At 38.9% G+C, this 20,582-nt stretch overlaps 1 protein-coding gene across 12 annotated transcripts in view; it reads left to right on the top strand.

Moving 5' to 3' along the window:
- Nucleotides 1-20,582, top strand: part of ERC2 (ELKS/RAB6-interacting/CAST family member 2) — a 907,015-nt gene that overhangs the window by 446,326 nt on the left and 440,107 nt on the right. For all 12 annotated transcript variants that reach the window (XR_009222735.1, XM_058561400.1, XM_058561371.1 and 9 more), the window contains one exon: nt 1,991-2,184. Coding sequence is in view for 11 of the 12 variants with exons in the window: in XM_058561400.1 (XP_058417383.1) it covers nt 1,991-2,184 (194 nt within the window). In the remaining variant the exon portion in view is untranslated. The remainder of the gene's footprint in view (nt 1-1,990; nt 2,185-20,582) is intronic.

Raw genomic sequence — 20,582 nt, 5'->3', positions numbered from 1 at the left:
CAGTGCATTAATTCTTTTTTAAAGATTATTAGCTAAGTAGTTTGAGAACAACGTCATGAAAAAGTTTTTAGTTGCCATAAGATAATGATAATATAGTGTGAAAGTGGAAGAGAATTAACAGGAAAATTTTGTTTTCTTTTTCTTAGCAATTTAAAAACTGTATATTTGAAATGCTCTTCTGTTACAAGAGTAACCAGTTAATTCTTATTATCACAAATAGAAGTAGGTATATGGAGTTGTTATTTTCTTCTAAAATAGAAGTATCTACTCTACAGTTTTAAAGTGAAGATTAACAAATTTAAATATTTATTACTTCAATTTAAAATAAAATTATCAGACAGGTAAACACCTAAAGGTATATTAGCTCAAGATTGTCTTTCAGATTATTTTAATTTTACTGAAAAAACTCACTAATGGGTTATAATGAAACCCAGTGTACATACTAAATAAATTAAAAATAACCATTTTCTGAGAAATGTTGGTAAAAGGGAGTAAACCAGTACTTGATAGTATGTTAAATTGATATATTTTTTCCCAGTTCTTTTGCATAGTTGAGTTTAATTCTTGAATAAGGAAATCTTAGATTAAATAATGTGAAAAATTATTCCCCTTCTATCCTCATGCTTAAATAATATGTTACACGCAAAAGTATTATTCTAAAAATAATTATTTTGTCATAAATAAGACATTTATTTTTATTTATACTAATTTTGGAATTTTTTTCTACTAAATCATTGCAAAGACTGTCAATCTTCTAACAGTAGTATTAGTATTAATTTTTCTAACCATGCATGATTCATTTGACCCAACAGTAGCTATAGCTTGCTTGTCTTGTTTTTTCCCTGAAATTAAAGGAAAAAAAAGTGTATAAGAACACAGTGAACATCTGCTATACATAGCAAGACAGCAGAACGACTTCAGTCCTAATAAATTGTTAACATTTTATTATTTCACATGTGGATTTTAGAGATACATACATATATGACTTCTCTGAACTTTCTCTGTTGAATGTGCGCTGTTGTTAAACTACTTGTTTTTTCTCTGCCTGCTCTTTGAAGAAGTCAATTAGGAATAATGGGAAACAAGGGGTAGGCAAAACATTGCAGTGCAGTGTTATTTCCATCTGTCTGGGAATATTTCAGCCAAAAGTTTATTTTGGAAAGGAAAAAAAAGCAATAAAACACTCTCACACACAGAAAACCACAAATACTTTGGCTGCAAATTATTCTGCAGTGTTGTTGCTGTGTTGTTGCCTGTGTCTGTTCTTGTGTGTAAAGCTGCCACCCACCCATGCATGTGTTTGCAGATTCTCGTCTGTGTGCTTGTTCATGAATTAGCTCATCCTCCTCCTGGTTCAGGTTAAATTTAATCAAGAGAACAAGAATTTATGGGTATGACTGTTAGCTGGAAAGCCCTTCCTCACTTCCAAGCCTTTCTTTCAAACAATGTCTTCTGCTGAAATTTCTCAGTGGGATGAAGTGTTCAATGATCAGTCAACCATTCTCTTATATGTTACCTGGCTTTACATATGCCTCTGGTGTTTCTTGGAAAAATAATTTAATATTGTTTTATCTCAGTTTCTCTGTATCGGAAAAGGAAGCTGCTGGTATGAATCACCTCCTTAACTGTGAGGAGTTGAATTGTCTTAGTTCTGCTTGCCAAAACACCAGGAATAGAGACGTCACACTGAGATGAGAGTCTCATTTTTTGGTGGGAAAAAAAGCAAAAAGTAGCAACATTTAATGGAACAAAATGTCAACAATAAGAGAAACTCCTCTGTGAAACTCTAATATAACTTAAAATCAACATAATGCTAAGGTAACTGAGATGTGTGATTTTTCCATTTTGCCTTTTAACTGACAGTATACCCATAATTCTTGGTGGTTATTTTTTTTTTCTCCCAAGTTAACTTCTGGGCCATTAGTGACTGCACTATCTATTGTTCTAAACTGTTGTCTTAACTACATTCTTTAAAAATATAATGTTGAAGGCTCATAATGTTGAAGATGACTCCAGGATGAACCCCGAGTTTGCAGACCGAATAAAACAGCTTGATAAAGAGGCATCTTACTACCGCGATGAGTGTGGCAAGGCCCAAGCGGAAGTCGACCGGTTGCTGGAGATCCTCAAGGAGGTGGAGAATGAAAAGAATGACAAGGACAAGAAGATTGCGGAACTTGAGAGGTAAATTTTGCAGTCATCCTGTGAGTTGTCAACAGTGAGTGAACATTGATTGCTTAGTTGCCCATCTCAAGTCGTGGTGGATTTGGAATGCACATTCATATTTCATGTTGGAAACAAGTTATGTCTGAAGAATATGGCCTGTTGGGGATAATGTTGTATTTCTGTGGGATACTCAGAAGGGAATTGGCTTATCTTTTGAGGGCTTCTTCTGTGTTTAAGAAAATAATGGTCAGCTGTCTTGAGTGATGTCCATGATCTAACATTTGTGCCAGCAAAGTATGTGAGAAATTGAGGCTTTGACTACCTGAAACCTCAGTTTTTCCCCTTTGAAGACAAGCATTTGTGGTTTAGGTTTGTTTCAAGCAAAGAATGTGGAAGAATGTAGTTGGGAATTCATTTAAGATAGGAGAAATGTAAAGGACCTCATATCCTTTGGATGTCTTTCAGCACACCACAACAAATTCATCTTGGGATTTATCTTTTAAGAGGACCTTATAGCATTTGGTAAATAAATATATTTGAATGGGGTCTAAGGCAGGCCTACCTGATAGCAAATTCTGTCTAAAAGCAAAGAGGGTTATAGCAGGGTTCCAGAGTATTTAGATTTCAGATAAATCATGTCCCTATTGTTTATGTATAGTATGAACTCTAAAAATAATCTTTCTATCAGTGCTTTTTCCTATATTTCATATAAAGAAAGAATTTCTGAATAATCTTACATAACTCCCTTACCTCTGAGGATTTCTTATTGGTTCAGCAATAAGGCAGAATTTGTCTTTCCTAGATTCAGTCCATATGGAAGAGATCAGAAAATTTTGAATAAATCGGTGAATGTTTGCCAGCTCTGATCAACACACTTGTGAGACCCTAAAGGACTTCAAAACATATGCAGAATAGCTCTTTATGGTCTTGTGGAAAGATCATGTTCTTTACCAGCAGAAAGACCTGGGTTCAAATTTTGCCTTGCTTCATGCCAGCTGTGTAACCTTGACTCTTATTAGAAATGAATCTCTGCCAACCTATTAAAATGTATTGCAGGGGCCAGCCCCGTGGCGCAAGTGGTTAAGTGCGCGAGCTCCGCTGCGGCGTCCTGGGGTTTGCCGGTTGGGATCCTGGGCACGCACTGACACACCACTTGTTAAGCCATGTTGTGGCAACGTCCCATATAAAAGTAGAGGAAGATGGGCATGGATGTGAGCCCAGGGCCAGTCTTCCTCAGCAAAAAAGAGGAGGATTGACATCAGATGTTAGCTCAGGGCTGGTCTTCCTCACCAAAAAAAAAAAAAAATGTATTGCACTTTGCAGTTACCAAGTCCTGGTGTAAGGTGAGATGGTTAAATCATTATGAACAGATGAGTGCTAAAACAAATTCTCAATGTTAAGTGGCTCTGTATTAAATGGATAGGTTAATTCTCAATAAAATTTCCACAGTTTCAAATATAATATTTAATATATCCAAACTCCAAATGAATTAATATTTTATTTAAAAATCTTAGCATTAGTTTGATGATAATCTGATTTTTATTCAGTGTGACTAATTTTAGCACTTAAATCAAGAATTTGTTTTTTCTGAGACAAATATACAAATTTAAATCCGTAAGGGCTTCATTTTAGTTTGAGAATGTGGAAATGTTCTGCCAATCTACTGATTCTTAAAAACACTGTTAATTTTAGATGTATCTACCTGGCTATTTTGGAACTTTATTTTAGGAACAAAATTTTTCCTAAAAAGCTAGTGTGAGATCTCAGAGAAGATCATGTCTCTTTTATTGGTGAGAAAGCTGGGACCCTGAAATGTTGAACTACCTTCTGGAGATTGGTCCTGTGGTCAGAAAGAGACAAAACTGTAATGTAGGTTTCCTGACTCCTAGTCCACTGCTCCAAGAAGCAGTGTGCCATAGAGAGGATGCCCTAGATAATATTAATAATAGTAATTATAATTATAATAATAGGTTATGTATATTTTATGCTCTTAGTCTATCAGGTACTATGCTAAGCACTTGACCTGTAATACTGTATACCATTTAATCTTACCCACAACACAGAAAGTATGATTATCCCCGTTTTATAGATGAGAAAACTGTGACTTATACAGATTAAGTAACTTCCTCAAAGTTGCAGAGTTTATAACAATCAAAGTCAGGATTTGAACCGAGGTCTGACAGATGAGCAACTGAGAACAATCTCGTACAACAGTGGGCCAGAAGGAAGAAGCTAGTCCAGTAGCATTAAACAGTCACACAGCCAGTGGAGAGGCATCACTGCTGGGCCACAGGAGATCTGTCCCATCTTTATTAGATTTCATGAGGGAAAGTGATGTGCCCACATTTAGAAGGCATTTTTCTGTACTATATTAGCTCCCCAGAACTGTAATTGAAAATCAGCATCAGCTGACTTATGCAAATTAATATTTGCGTAAAAATAACATAATTGTCTAGTTGGACAAACAGGTCTTAGCTGGATGCTATTGCCATTAAATCATCGGGAATATTCACATTTTTATTTCCTCAATATGGAATGCATTAAACCAACAGTGATTTTACAGGCATTTATCTTTATGTACTTTCTGCACATTTTCTTTATCTCTGCCTTTGCCTCTCCTTAAAGCTGATGCCTCCCAGGCGCTGTAATTCGTAAAACGTGTGGTGGGACTTGACTCTGTCCCAGTTCTCTGCCTGCCTGTGTCTTGGGTCCAGCAGCAGAGCATAGTCTGGGAAATGTCTGAGCCCTAGCCCCAGCCCAGGCCCCAGAGGAGGTGGGGGGTGGTGTGGAGATCAAGAGGGGAAATTTCTTGTGAAAAGGAGAGCCCAGCCTTGGCCTGCCTTTCTGAAGCATTATCTGCTGGGCCACATGTGTATTCCAACCAAAACGTCTTCCTAGAGTTCTCAGGCAGCCCTTTTTAAATAGGGTAGTGTCTCCATTTGCTGGCTTAAACTACAAAATTCATACCTCATAATGTTGGGAACTAAAGATTTCTCAGCAATGTGACATATATCTCCATTTTGGAGTCGTGGAGGAGTGTTTGCAATTACGTTTGTGATTTTGAAAACCAAAAAATTGAACTTGAAATAAATTTGTGGTCTCTGGTCTGTAATGTGACCTACCAGAGTGAAAAGATCTCTTTTTAAAAGCATCTAGCGTTCTAAAATATTCCAGAACTTCAGTCATGTGCAACAAAAGGTACAGGGTTAGGAATAACTCAACCGACACTGACACTGGCCTACTTCTCTTTCAGAGGGCAATTCATGTTTGCTCTCTATTCCGTTAATCTTCCCATTTTTTATTTTCTCCACAACGTATACATTCCAAATAGCACATGCCTGGCACTTACATGGATGCATTTACCTCTTAAATTCCATGTGAATGATGTTTTTCATCAGCCATTAAAGATTTTGCTTTTCAAAGTGCACATTGCTCCAGTGTGGTCCCCACGTGCAGTTCTGTCTGTAAACTTTCATGCTTGTTGCTGATGGCTCAGCAGGGAACTTCTGAGTTTGACACAAGGTAGATGAGGTGCTTTGAGCAAGCCCCTCAGAGTTGGTTCAAATCAGGCTGAAGTCTTTTTTGATCATCAATGCTAGATATCACCTATGCTACACAATTAAGTAGCTAATTAAACATTAGAGGCAGTGAAATATTGGTCTTTCTGTGTCAGTGCCCATCAAGGTCTCTGAGTTTTATTTAGAGTTTCAGAATTAATCTTTTGGTGCCTTAGGGGAAAGAGAGAGGTTAACAGGTCAACCTCTGCCTGCTGCCACTGAATTTATGGCATCTCACCTATGGGAAGGAATCAGTCAGGTGACCTTTCATATAATTATCTTAAATATGTTAGGGGGATTGTCAGTATGTGTCTAGAGGAAAGGGATTGCCCAAATCAAGCCCTCAGTCACATCTCTCCCCAATGTGGAGAGGAGAGTGGGTCGCTCAGAGTTCTACTCCTAAAACATAACATCAGAATAGAAGACAAGGTACCCTTTAATTATCTGGATCGGGGACTAATGCCACTAGACATTTGGACAGTGAGAAATCATTTTAGGTGCCTAAAAGTGCCTTATCTAAGGTTGAGAAACAGACTATTATTTTTTCTTCTGAATTTGTTCAGTAACGTGCTGACATAATTTCTTTGATGCCTTTCAGAACTCTTTTCACAAAATGTAAACTTACGCTTTATTTTTTAAATAATTATGATAATATGTTCTAAAAGTCTCGTGGTACATGGAAGAAACTTGATACCAGCTCTATTTGTTTTGATATAAACTCTTCTTGCTAAGTAATTTCCATTTATGTTTGTTAATGTATTTGAAGGAATTTCTTTAAAACAAGTGGCAGATGGTTTTACACCATCCTTAGCAACTTTTGGGGGAAGGTCATGGGTATCATGGAAGCCTTTGAGAATTTGATGAAAACTGTGAACCCTTGGAAAAGGCAACTAAATCTTAAATGTTTGCTTGCCGTTTCAGTTTAGGATTCTCTAAAGCTTGGCCATGAACCTCAATTTGATATATCTCTGATCCAGAAGGATTTGAAACAGCAGCTGGGGCCAGCGTCACCAGAGTCCCCACCGTGGCCATAGCCTGACCTAACTCTCATTTTTTATCACTTCTGCATTCGTGATCATGAAACACTCTGCAGGGGGGTTTCAGGGATTATTGGATCAATGTTTTCACCATGTGTTTAGTTTTGAATTTTCTCTTTGATTTCTATCATTATAGTCAACACTGTTTTCATTTGAAATGTTCTTGTTTAAGGTTTCTCCTGAGGATTTGTTTTGTTTTTCCTTCCTGTGTGAAATGCTTAAAACGACTTCTTAATAGTATGGAATGGTGGGATCCCACTGAGCAGATAGCTGGCAAAGTCTTTGTTTATCCACTTTTGTTTTTTGCAAAGGGCATTTTATAGATTAACAAAGTGAATGTCCACTATGTGCTCCTGTAGTAGCCTGAAGAGGATCATGATTTTTTTTTCTTCTAATTTTTGCTTGGCATTAGGGACTTTATTGTTTTGACTGATTAGAAGGGCATGTTAAATATTTTTGTACAAATAAATTTTCAAGCGTCTGGATATTTTCAGTGATGAAGTATGATCCTCATTTTCACAACAGAAAAAAATTACTCGAAGCTTTGGAAGTCACTCTGTCCTTTCTTGGGAGGCTGATATCCAGGTGGTACTTCACGCAAAGCCCTCCTCATGGGTCTTTGATCATTGCTAGTTGCAGCGCTCTGTGAGCATCTAAGATGGAAATCTTTGAACAGAAAACCAATTGCTTAGCACCTTTTGGTTTTCTGGGATGAAGGAAAAATGTCTCATAGGATATAACCATGCAACTTAATGGTTTGAATAAACTCTTTCTGGTATCAGTGCTTACTGCCAGCTCTAATACCTTAGTAATTTCCACTTAAGTTTCTTAAATTAATAATAATAAAGTTTTATATGCACATAGATAGAAACTTTCACTGTAAATATTCCTCTAGAAAAGGGCAAATTCTTCCATTCGGTTGCCAGAGTGCACCTCTACTTCACATCAGGGCTTGCTGTGATTATGCGTATGAGAGCAGATACTGGTTTCTTATGTATTATATTTAATATAACAGCTTACAGTGTGTGCCCAGGCCTTTTGGGGATAATATCAGATAAACGTTGCTTTATTGTCCTTCATTTGGTTATAAAACCTGCTAATATAACGTCTATTGGCTGTATGTTTAAAACTAATGCGTTTCCTTCCTTTTATTCTCTTTTGCTATCCCTTTTCCTTTCTGCTTATCCTCCAACTTGCTGCTCTCACCCTTGCTCCAATCAGCTTGACTCTCAGGTCAGTACTTTCAGTTTTTCTTCTAACCGCCTTTCCCTCCTCAGCTCAATTTATTGCTTGCACTTGTTTAACAAACACATTTCTGAAATGGTTTTCCTCTGGCCACCACGTTTTTTTTTTTTTTTTTTCCCCATTTCATCCCATGCCTAGGAAAGGTTTATTTTATGAGAAGCCTGTATAGGTGGGAAAAAGCAAAGAAGAAGATGGAAATAAATCACTATTGGGTTGTTTGATACATTCTATTCCTAGATTACAAAATCAGTAAGAGAAATCAGTGAGACATCACCGTGAAAACTGTCTAGTGCATTTCTCCTGAGCAGCTCAGAAAATTGGCTGCATGATGATTAAACATGGAGCTGTGGAAAAAACAGAATGCAGGATGCTAAATTTAACTTAGGAGAACAAAAGATATACCCATGACATAACAACTTAAAAGCTAAATTTAATAGTGCAACCCATTCAGACTTTTCGCTTAATAAATCACTGTGTTTTGAAAGATTTATAATACTTTTTTTAACTCACTTTTGAAAATTATCAGTGTTAGTAACATATTGTACACACATGTTGTTTCCTGTCATTGTTTTGGTTTTTGACTTTTTAACTTCATTTTTATTAGCCATAAGACATACTCTAATTATATAGGACATAGCATATGGAACCAAATGTGAAACTAAATTCAGTGTTGACTATGTGCACCATGATATTAAGAAGTGAAATGGACATTTTGTTTGAAAACGCATCCCAGGTTTGATTCTTCTAAGGTAGGAGCCAAGTCAATAATTGGTTCTCCTCAAGTAAAGCAAGATTCCTCTTGCCGATAATACATAGTAATATCTAGTGGTTTCTTTATCATTCAATCAATGAGATTACTGAAGGATGCTCGTTGTATGATCTGGGCTACCTAGACTTAAAAAAAAAAAGACTCAAATTAAGTTGGTAGCCAATATAGTTGCTCTTTTGAGAGGCAAGCTATATTATTTTCTTCTCTTTATGCAGGATCTGCTCCTCTTTATTCTGTCCACTGCTTATCACCCAAGCCCCCAGACCAATGCATTTATGCCAGCAGTGAATAATTTCAAAACGAGGCCTCCTGCCCACACACCAATTTTGTCCCACCGCCCACTCCCAACCCCTGTGGCTCATAGTCCTTGAAAATGAAACCACTTCACTGCTATTCCCTCGTACCACACTGGGTGTCCCACAGGAACTGCCTTGATCTTCATCACACTGAAGGAAGCCTGTTCTCAATAGTTCCTCAAACAGAGATCGAAACAGAGATTAAAAGCACGGCCCTACAATACTGCTCTCACCAAAACGTAATGACTAGTAATCGCTTTCTGGTGCCCCTGTGTACAGAGACAGGCATCATAATGAGGGTGGGGAGGAGGGGGTTGGCCACATGGCATCCAATCCTTTCCTCCAAGTTTTGGATCCACTCATTTAATGAAGCTTTAAGCTTTTCTCCTGGCCTGTCTTTTTTGTTTTCTTTCTCCTTTTGCCTTCCCTTTGCTACCCCTAATCTGTACCTGTTGGTATTGAAGCCCTTGAGACCAGGGGCGCCTTTCGCTCTCACACCGCAGGCTCACCGTCTCAGCTTTCAAATGTTGTCCACGAGCATTCTGCTGTGTCTTTTGTGTGCCAGGAACTGTACTGTGCAATATTTACTGTTTTTCTTATTTCATGGTAAATGAACATGAACTCTGAATCCCAGAAGACAGGATGCAGGGATAGGGCTGGGAGAGTCTGTGGGTAACATAGGGTTCGCTGGACAAGGGGGCCAGCCAGGTGTGCTGATTAGGTTTGGTAAAATGTGCAGGCCAAGTCTAGTTGGGTAAACTGTAGTGGTCAAATCAAGGGACGGATCATTTCAATAGCATTTAATCTCTTACCCCAGATGAACACAATTGAGAAAATGTACGATTCTTGTAAATAGTCTCCAGTTATATTTTTAGTGTAGGAGGAATTGGGCGGCTCTGTTCTCCTGAAAACATGAAAGTCTGTAGAGTCCTGGAAGCTTTCTTGACCTTTGACAAGTTTCCAGAGTTAACTATGCTTTTTTTCCAACCACTTCCAGGTTTACCTGTTAAAATAAAATGTAACAATTGAATTGAATAGAGGATCTCTGGCCCATGTGCTTCCTTTGTACGGCTCACCATTGAGATACATATATTTGTGCATATGTACATATATCTGTGTGTATATACATATCATATATTTAAAAAAAGTGATGTCTGGTCCTTCTTACTGTAGAAGTTTGTAGTCTGCCCTGCAGCTCCCCACCTCCCAATCTGAAGTTTGAAAGCTTCGCAAACTCTTGGGTCTTTACTGTGTACTGTGGGCTCATGGGACACTCTCCCTGCAACTACTTTTTTAAATGGCCTCATTTCTTTCTCAAACTCAATGTAGACTTGTGCTTAAATTCAGGTGGACAGATATTAAGTCTTGGGTTTGGTAAAATGCAAATGTCATATTCTAAACCTGTTTAAGTTCTTACTCCAGAAAACTCCACTTCTGTCAAGCATCTCTTTACACACAAACCAGTGGGAAGCTGGAGAGGTTTAACAGGATCCCTGCATTGCACTCAGGGGCAGGGTTTCTGTGAAATTTGCTCATTTCTAGGAACTATTTGTGACATTAGTGTGTGACTTATGACAGATGAGGTTATCTAGATAAATATATGCAGCAATGGACCAAAATCAGAAAAAGTATCCTTTGAGATTCAGTTCAAAATCCTGCCAGAGAATCAACCAAGTAAAACCTGAAGGCTCAGGCTTCTCCCAGCCTCCAATTTGCTTTGGATCCTAGGTTAGCTGCTTCCTTGTTTGTGCCTCAGTATCCCCTCTTGGAAAGGAAGGAGCTGTCTTTGGAGCGGGTCTTCTGGGATCCTATCTGCACATGTCCAGCGGAGGAGCTCTTGGTGATGGGCCGTGTGCATCTCCTCAGCAAGCAAGCTCGAGCTGATGGCTGGTGCCTGGCAGCAGGCGTGAGTTCATTGTTACAGAGTCACTTCAAACAATTCTACCAAAAAAAATTCTTTGTGATGTTTCCTGATGAAGTCACTCCTCCTGGACCTCAAAGACCTATTGCCCAAAGAAATAATGAAAAATACCTTGCCCAGAGCATCTCCTTGCTGTCCTTCAATTTGCTTTTTCCTAGGGTCAGTTCTTGGCCCCACTCCTTCCACAAATGCATAGTGAGCACCTACTGTGTGCTAGGCTGGGCACCACATGCTGACCTGGCATTTCCAAACAATAGCTGATGAAAAACTGACCAAATTGTTTAAGAAATGCCATATAGTACTTTCTTCGTTTTCATATTCATGATCCATGTTGATATTAATAGTAATAGAAATAACAGAAGTAGCAGCAGCAGTAATAACACTGAGCATTAACTAAGTGCCAGTGCCGAATTAATCACTTTTGATGTAGTACTTACTTCCCATAACAACTGTATGAGGTTGGGACTGTCATTTCTTCCATATTAGAGAAGAGGAAACTGGAGTTCATAAAAGTTAAATATTTTGCTCAACTTAGTACAGCCAGTGAGTGAAGGCATTGGGGCTTTTCCTCAAAAGCCAATTCTTTCTGATTTACAAATTGAATCTTTTGCCACTTCTGCTCCAATTGCACAGTAAAAGCTCTGAGAAGGCCTGCAGTAGGGAAACCTGTGCAATTGTGTTCAGTCTGTGGTTTCCCAAATATGGTGTTCATAGAATCTAGTCCATGAAGCACTTTGGGGAGATACTTTCCTGCCGCTGTGCAGCCAGCCTCTCCCTTCATCCTGAGATTCATGCCCTTCCTCCTTCTCAGCCTCACCTCTCCTACCCCAGGCTGTTTCCTTGTGTACAAATCCTTCCCCTCCAAGGCCAGCTCACCTTTGCTGAGGCCCCTCAGGCAGAAGCAATTTCTCGCTGCCTTGATCTCAGAGCTTTATCGGACCCTTTTCCCTGGCCTGTGTCATACCCTACCTCAAATTAGGGCAGTTAATCAGTGCGCTGTGTGTCCTAGTAGATGGTGGCCTCCTTGAGGATTGGATGGATCTCTAGCTTGATGCGGTTGTGCCACACACTGGAGGTGGCAGTCGTACTCCTGAATGTTGTTGAACAAATGACCGTTAAAGAGAGGAGCTTGCATTAGCTTCATCTCACCCCTCCCACCCTTTACTTAGTCCCCACGGAGATTTGCTGGTCAGCTCTTTCTGCAAGCTGAGTTGACCACACTGGAGATCATACCTAACTTCAGACAGGAAGCCCTAAGAGAAGATATGATTGGTTTTCTATCAAGCTGGATGCTTGAAAGTTCAAAAAAATAGATACAAATAACAGGAGAGGAGAAAAGAGCTCCTTCTGAACTTATCTCATTTTCTCCCTCTTTCTCTCCCTCCTTTGCTTCCTCTCCCCCCCTTCCTTCCTTTGCTCTCTCCTTCCCTTCTTCCGTCTTCCTTTCCTCTCTCCCTCCCTGCCTCTTTTCTTACCTCCCTCCTTCCATCTCTTTCTCCCTCCTTTCTTCCTTTCCTCTCCCCCTTCCTGCTTCCCTTCTTACCTCTCTCCCTGTGTCCTTTGCTCTCTCCTTCCCTCCCTCCATCTTCCTTTCCTCTCTCTCTCCCTCCCTCCCCTTCCCCTCTCTTCCTGACTGCTCACCACAATGCTTCTCCCTGCAAGAGTCTGTGCTGGGTATTGGGGATAGAGCAGTAAAACAGACATGACCCCTCCCTTCACCAAATTCAAAGACCAGCACTTCCTATAAGGAAGGATTTGGCCACTAAGAAAAATAGTTTGTCCCATTTATACTAATAACTGGAAAAGCTAGGTTTCAGGTGTTTTTTTAAATTCCTTTTCCTGTTGGGGTTGAAGGGGTTATCCACAGGTCAGAAAATCATTTCCCTCTTTAAAGCTGCCTTATACTAATGCTGACATTTCTGGTGAAGTGTCAGAAAATTTTATGCCCAAGCAGAACTGGTAGAAAGCCAGAAATCAGTTGATTTTGCTTTGGGTGCAAATATTTTATTGGGGATGGAAAAAAGTTGTTTTCCCTGATTTACAGCTCCTGCAAATATAAAGTGGGTTCTATATTTAGAAATAGTTTTGAACCTCTGAGGTATAGCCAGGGGTGGGTTCTTGCACCTCTCTGACCTGGCCTTGGTGGGACTTGCCATGGCTAACGTTTTGCTGAGGCAGCTCCGATTTGTAGACCTAGGGCTTTATGCTCTGTATTATTTTTACTTTTTAGCTTTTGTGTGAGTTGCTGCTCTGGTGCTCTATCGGTACCCTCTAGAGTGGTGAAGAAGAGTGAAGGAACAGAATTTGCATTATAGTTGAAATGTTTTGTAGCTCAGTATGTTTCCAAGGTTCCTTGGAGATGAGTAAAACTAATCTCAACTTGCAAATCTGTTAAAGCAATGACAACAACGAAAACAACAACATCAAAATCAAGTGTCCCAGGTAGGACTAAGTCCTGGCCCCAGAATAAAAGATGGCAAGTTGGTAGAGTTACGCATTCATTTGTATTTTTTCAAAACAGTTTCTTTTTCCTATTCCTCCCCTACTCCTGGCTTTTGCTTGGTACTACCATATGGATGAATATCAGCAAATAGTAAATCTTTCAAGATATGTTAGCCTTTTCTGTAAATGTTGAGAAGAGGAAGGAATTTTTAAAAAAATAGTTTCTCAGTATTATTATAAATCACTTTCTAGAAAAATAATATCTTATTTCCTTTATATGGCTTTTCTTATGAAATGTGAATTCTATCACTTCATTACCCATAATACCAGCTCAAGTTGTAGGGAAACCTAAGCAACTAGTGACTGGGACTTTCTTCTGTATCAGGTAAAGGTGCTTGGAATCTTCACACTGCGTAATGTCACATTTTTGCGAAGCCTGCATTTTGGGAGGACCTATTTAAAAAGGAGTAGGTACTGTTATGTTTCTCTGAAGAAGATACCTTGTTGTTGGTGTATCTAACACAGGCTTTGGAAATTTTCTTTGTAGGAAATTCTGATGATTTTAGTACTTGCCATTCTTTTTTATTTTACTCTAAATTCAGTGGATACTTATATAGGTGATAATTATTTACAATATTAAACTATATTAAATAAATATGAAAAATAGAATAGGAAGGCAGAAATTGGCTGATTTTCTTTTGGGTGCAGCTACTTTATTGGGGTTAGAAAAAAGTAGACTTTCCTAATTTATAGCTCCCGCAAAAATAAAATAGATTGTGTAGAATTATTTTTGTAGAAAAACTTTAATTCTAGAAACAGTAGAGTAGGTCGGGGAATGGAAACAAATTTCCCCTTGAAGAACCTCTTGTTGCTACTTTTTCAGTCCAAGAGCAGTGAGACTCATGTTTTAACTCAACTTGCCCATTAACCTTCTCTGCCAGTTTTTTTTTTTTCTATTTGGTAACATTGTTAATATAAGCACTATTCGTATTGGTATATACAGAACTGAGTGTACAATAATTTATGCTTTACAATAATTTTTTCAATGAAAGTTGAAAAGTGTATGATTCTCACAGTGTGTTGAAGAAATATACTGTTTTTGTGAGACCCCACACATAATTGTGAAGACACGGCAGTGAACATAAAGCTTGAGACATTTTAATGTGTGGTGGGGGCAGAACTTCATACAAAGAATTCCTTTGCAAAATTTTACTTCAGGTCCTGGGAAAATCTGTTTAGAAAGTTTTGAGAACATAACCACCACCTTTCTCAGATAGAAAAGTGAAGTAACATAATAGTCTCTCATTGGCCTTTGCTGTTGGTCAACTGGAATATTCCCATGGCTGGACAGATCTCGATGTGATGTGTGAGCTGAAGTGTAAGAGGTTTTAAATTTAACTTCAGAGCCCTCTGCTATTTAATCATATGTCAGTTTGATGGTTCCAAGGACAGCATGATATGTTGCTCACAGATAATTACCGTGGAGAAAATGAGTTGGTTATAATAATGAATAGCCAGAGAATCTTCTGATAACCTGTGATGAGTGGGCCTTGGTGAGAAACACTCACTGGGCAATTGGCACATAGGTGTCCTATCGCTTTGGTGAGTGTGGGTGCTCTTCTGCCACCTAAACATGCAAAGTGGGGGCTTTTTAGGGATTCCTGAACAGATAAAGAAGCACTGCTCTTGGATTTCGTGTGTGTCATCTATCCCAGACCTGTTATTACTTTATATTAGTATTTCACTTGTAATCTAGGTTATTCAAACTTCTATTGTCAGAGCATTACGTGTAGAAAATTAAATAAACTCCATTCTAAGAAACACATCATCATTGCTGTGGCACACGTGTCTTTAAGCCTATCCCTGTGTCTGTAAAATGGAGACAATTGTATTATAGCTCATCCCTCATGAGCTTGTGGTCTGGATGCATGTTGAGCGTGGAGTACAGTCTGGCGCATAGTAGATGTTCATTAATCGGTGATGGTTGTGGTTGTCATGGTTATGGTTGTGATGAAGATTTTCATGCCGAGAGAAACAGGTAAGAGTAGGGGGTTCATGCAAGAGAGAGGTGAGAGATGATCCTGTCAAGGCAGCCTCCTTTGCTTTCCTAGTTGTAGAAAACTCAGTTGCTAGAATAAAGACTTTAGGCTCTTTTCCCCTAAGCCATTGAAAGATTTTGAAGGAAAGGTTGAAAACAACATCATCCTTCTGAATGCTTTTTTCCTGAGGGATATGAATAAATGAACCTGGAAAATTCATCTTATGCTTACTGAAAAGAAATCTTTATATATATATAATATATATATAAATATGTAAACTAATTCATTCAATACATGTTTGTCTTATATAAGGATGTACATATTTTAGATTTTTCTGGAACTAGATAGCCAAGATTCAGCCACAGCCGTTCCATATCCATGCATAAAAGGACCTGATATTGAGTTTAGAGGATAGGCCAAGTACACAAGTGTGCTCCTTCGTCCATTTATTTCTTTTAGTCATTAACTTATTCACTTTCATCAAGCAGTAATGGTATGTCTGTAACTAGAACTGTCCCCAGAAGCAGCATCTGGAGAAATGGAAGCAAATTGATAGAATTTATAGTATGATATTTATGTAAGTGGTATAATGTAATACACGCTTTTCTGCACTTTGTTTTTCTTTTTTTAACAAAGAATTTTTGAAATCTTTCCCTATCCATACATAAAAGCATTCCATTCCTTTCTACCTCTGCATACTGTTCTATTGTACCAGTCTCCTCCTGAAGGACTTTTAGGTTGTTTCAAGTCTTCCTCTCATAAAGACTACTATAATTAATAGCTTTGAATAGACTTAATTTCATATGTATATGAATATATCTGTAGGATAAACTCCTAGATGTAGAATTGCTAGGACTATTGTTTCTATATCTAATTTTGCTAGTTGCCTTCTATAGAGAATAAACTATTTATAGTCCTATCAGCAGTATGTAAGAGTGCCTCTTTTCCCATTAACTCTGTTAATGCAGTGTGGTTTTCAAACTTTTTGATCTTTGTCAACATGGAAGGTGAACAATGGCATTTAAGTGTAGTTTGCATTTGCTTTTATCTTATTACAAGTGAAGATGTGCATCTTTAAGTATGTTTATAATTTGTCCTATTCTTTTGTTGGTCTTATTTATTTGTGGAAGCTCTTTATATATTAGGAAAATTACTCGTTTGTCTTTGATTTGAATTTTAAATGCTCCCCCTTGCTAGTTTGTCTTTTTTTCTTTTTGCTAATGGTGGTTTTGTTACACAGAAATTTTTAAAAATTATTTTTGTGTAGTCAGACATATTCAGTCTTTTCTTTATGTCTTCTGAATTTTGTGTCATAGATAGAAAACCTCTTCCACATTATCAGAGTATAAGAACAATTGTCCTGTGATTTCTTTTGGTATTTTTATGGTTTGATTTTATGCATTTAGTCTTTGAACCATCTGGAATTTATCTTACTGTAAGGTATGAAGTATGGATATAACTTTACTTTTTTCTAGGTCAAGTGAAGTTTAAATGTCACTTCCTCTGTTTGCCTTTCACTGGAGCTAGCCCAGCCCAGGTTAGGTTTGTCTCTTATAAATTCATGTAACTTCCCACTAGAACATGAAGCACAGTTTTAATTCTTGTTCAACGTCTGTCTTTCAGTCTAGAGTGGAACTTCCATCTGGAAAGGACCTGTCTTATCCACACAGTGCCTGTAAAATAGCAGACACTTAATAAATATTTATAGAATGAATTAATAACGTGAGTTGTAAAGAGCTGAAGTTATGAGGAGGTAGAAATTATGAGTAACTAGAAGCTATGGAAAAAGGCATGCAGAGTGGAATGTGAGCCATTGAGGCTCACATAGAGGGGAACCAAGTCAACAGCGTAGTGGAAGATTAGCCAGCTCTTGCTATACAGGACAATAAAAAAACCCTGTGTCTAGAGTCACCTTGGACCCTGGAAGGCTTTCCTATACCCTTTTCCGTGAGACTGAGCAGGAATATCTTTTTTTTTTTTTTTTTCGCCTTGGGAAGCCTAATTTCTCAGCTTTCCCTGGGTTCAGTGAGACTTACCTACATGATTGAGATCTCTGCCTAACTGTTGCAGGATGTAGGAACAGGTGTGGAAAATATGCCAGGAGCTAAGAACAGAGAGGTTTTGTCCAAGCTGTGTATTAGATGCTGTAGGATAGCTAGGTAGCCCTGTCCAGTAGGTAGATTGGAATGAAAATATGGAACTGGACTACTCGTGGCAGAGTGTGACAAATTCTGCATTCAGAGGAGGGAGGGGTTGGGGAGGTTTCTATGAATGTGATGGTATTTGCACTGTACCAGAAAAATGGAAAAAATTTTATCAGGTGAAGAACTAGGTGGGGAGCATGGGCAAAGGCAACAGAGGTGGGACGTACAAGGCATCTCAGAAGAGGGGGTGGGGTTCTCTAGCTTAGGCTCCGGAGTAGGGGGAAGAGTGGGCAATAAGGGTTTGCGAGCACAGGGAAAGCCTTGAGTGCTTAAAGATTTTGACCTTTTGAGCCTGGGAAGAACACAGTCAGGAGTATCCTCTAGAAGGATTAACTCTACCATCTGTGTGCTGGAGGGGTAGGCAGTAGCCCAAGCTGGAAGGAACAGTGGCACTGGGATAAGCTGATGGCACTAGAGGTGAAGAGGAGGGAACAGGTTTAAGATTTGCAAGGATAGCTAATAAGACAAGCAAACAGACAAAACACAAAAATCAGCAGCCTGTGTATCTATCCTTTAGCTTCCTGAAAAAACTAAATGACCATATTTTAACAAGAGCCAGCGTGATAGGAAAAACAAATAAAGCCTACATACTATGATAGTAGGAAGAAAATAAAGATGTGGTGGCAGACATTTTGCTCCAGCAGTCTGTCTGTGGTTGTTACTGTTGCTGTTATAGCAGCAGAAAAAAGAAAAGACTTAGTTGAGTGCCTGTTTGGTGCTAGGTATGGTGCTATACATTCTTCAAAGTTTATCTTGCATTTTCGTTATAGCAACTCCAAGATAGTAGGTGCTATTATTAGTCTCAGTTGTGAGATGAGAACAACAAGACTCAGAGAAGTTAAGTAACTTGCCCACTATGACACAGCTATTAATTAGTGGAGCCTGGATTCAAATTCAGCTGTTCTGACTCCAGAACCCAGAATCAACCACTGGATCCTATTCCATGGCAAGACTTTTTGTGCTAGGGTAAATTGGTTTGGCCCAAGAGCTCCTGGTACCATAGGGACCACTCTTTACTGTGCTTCTTTTAGGGTGGAAAGCTATTTCTATAATACAAAGGATTCCAAGCGTTGATGAAAACCTCTTAGAATGGAAGTTGAGAAGCTGTTTGTGTTGGCAGTTCCAGCAGCTTTTTTTGAGCTGCTGGTCCGAGTCTTCGCCCTCTCTTGAGTAGGAATGTGGAATTCCTCTTTTTGAAGTGAGTTTGAGTGGTCCTGGTGAGTGGGCCTCCGTGGGGCAGAGCAGCTTTGTAGGCAGGAGACGGTCATCAGCTCAGGATAAGCTTCAAGAAACATGGACGGCAGAGATGGGGAAAGACCTCAGGCCATCCATCCTCCTGCCTGCTTAAGACAGTTCCCGGTGGGGGATTCTGGGGAAGCAGCCAAGAGAAAAGATGTATTTCCAGAAGGGGTTTTCTGCTTCTTCCAGGAATCATTCTCGGGACAGTTCTTAATGGCCCCACACAGAGTGATCAGAGAATCCCAGCAGCATAAGAGCCAAAAAGAAATGAAGGCCTTTGTTGTGATATATGATGACTTTCCTTTTGGGAAAAAAATCCAGCACAAAACAAAACAACTCTGATAGAGAGATGATCTTCTCTGGAGCACAATATCTGCGTCTCCCTTGATCTTGTCTGAGACAAGTGGGAGGGTTGGCAGCACATAACAAAGACTGAGAATTCAAACCCTGTACAAGTGCCCTTGTCCAGGGAGTAATCATACCATGGAATCATTTCTTCCCCATCATTATGTTGGGTCAAAGGGTAGATATGCCATCAAAATGCAGGGTCTTCCTCCTACAGAGCTTGGATTTTTTTTTTTTTTTAACTTTTAAACTTTAAACTTTTAAGCTTTAATGACTTTGCCTGTATGCCTGATAGAAAGAATCTGTGTTAGCTCTTCAGTTCTCATAGCTGCTAAGGAGAGTGTGATTTCTTTTCTCTTTGTTGTTTGTCAGTTTGTTTGGTTTACATTCTCATCTCTCATAGATGTTTTGCTTTTGTCCAGTCCTCTAAAATTAAGATGTTTTGGATAGAGTGAGTAACATAGCTTTCCTCAATTTCTCTGCATTTTAAGTGTTATTTGTAGGTTGTTTTTATCATACAATCAACAAAGTTTTGTAAAGTTTAAAAACACATAAGACTTTTGGGGGAAAGAATTCTCAATGCCTTCCTTGGAAAACTTTGCTGCCATTTGTTAAGCACTTTCCATGGGCTAGGCTCTGTGCCAAAAAAACACTGATGTGCAATATTTTTTATAATCCCCCCAACAACCCTGTAAGAAGGGTAGTATTAATTTGCAGTGGGCAGATGAGTAAACTGAGGCTTAGTGAGGTTATTGGTAACCTTCTCAAGGTCACTCTGGACTTGAATGCAGGTTATCTCAGGAGCAGGGGACATGTGAATACAAGCACATATGGATGTTCCCTTGCATGCCATAATAAAAAAAATTAAAAATTTTTTTCATTCTGAAGGCAGTGGGGAACAGGATTGTGTTTTAGAAAGATGTCAACCTTGTATTTCCAATATAACCAAAATTGGACTCATCACCCTTTCCTTCACTCATCCACTATTCCATATACTTGGTATTTAGTCTTGGGACTAGTACAACATCCACCTGGGTTTCTAAGATAGAAACCTCCTGGTGGCCCTTGGCTCATCCCTCACTGTGTCTAACCCACGAAATTTCATTTCTCTCATTTCCTTTCCCTGTCCTAGTTGCTGTTGTCCTCATTGGTCATTTGGTCTATAGTAGCCTCCAGAGAGTCACAGTGTGCCCCCATCCTCTACTCCAGACAAAATCAGTGAGGCAACAGCCTGTGCCTAAAAGCCCTTGTTACTTCCTCCTCACATATTGGACAAAATAGCAAACTCTATGAAGTCCTTTACACTCTGGCCCTGAGTTGCT

The sequence above is a fragment of the Diceros bicornis genome, chromosome 2 (assembly GCF_020826845.1).
Source record: "Diceros bicornis minor isolate mBicDic1 chromosome 2, mDicBic1.mat.cur, whole genome shotgun sequence".
Taxonomy (NCBI): domain Eukaryota; kingdom Metazoa; phylum Chordata; class Mammalia; order Perissodactyla; family Rhinocerotidae; genus Diceros; species Diceros bicornis.
This window is presented reverse-complemented; position numbering and strand designations above follow the sequence as displayed.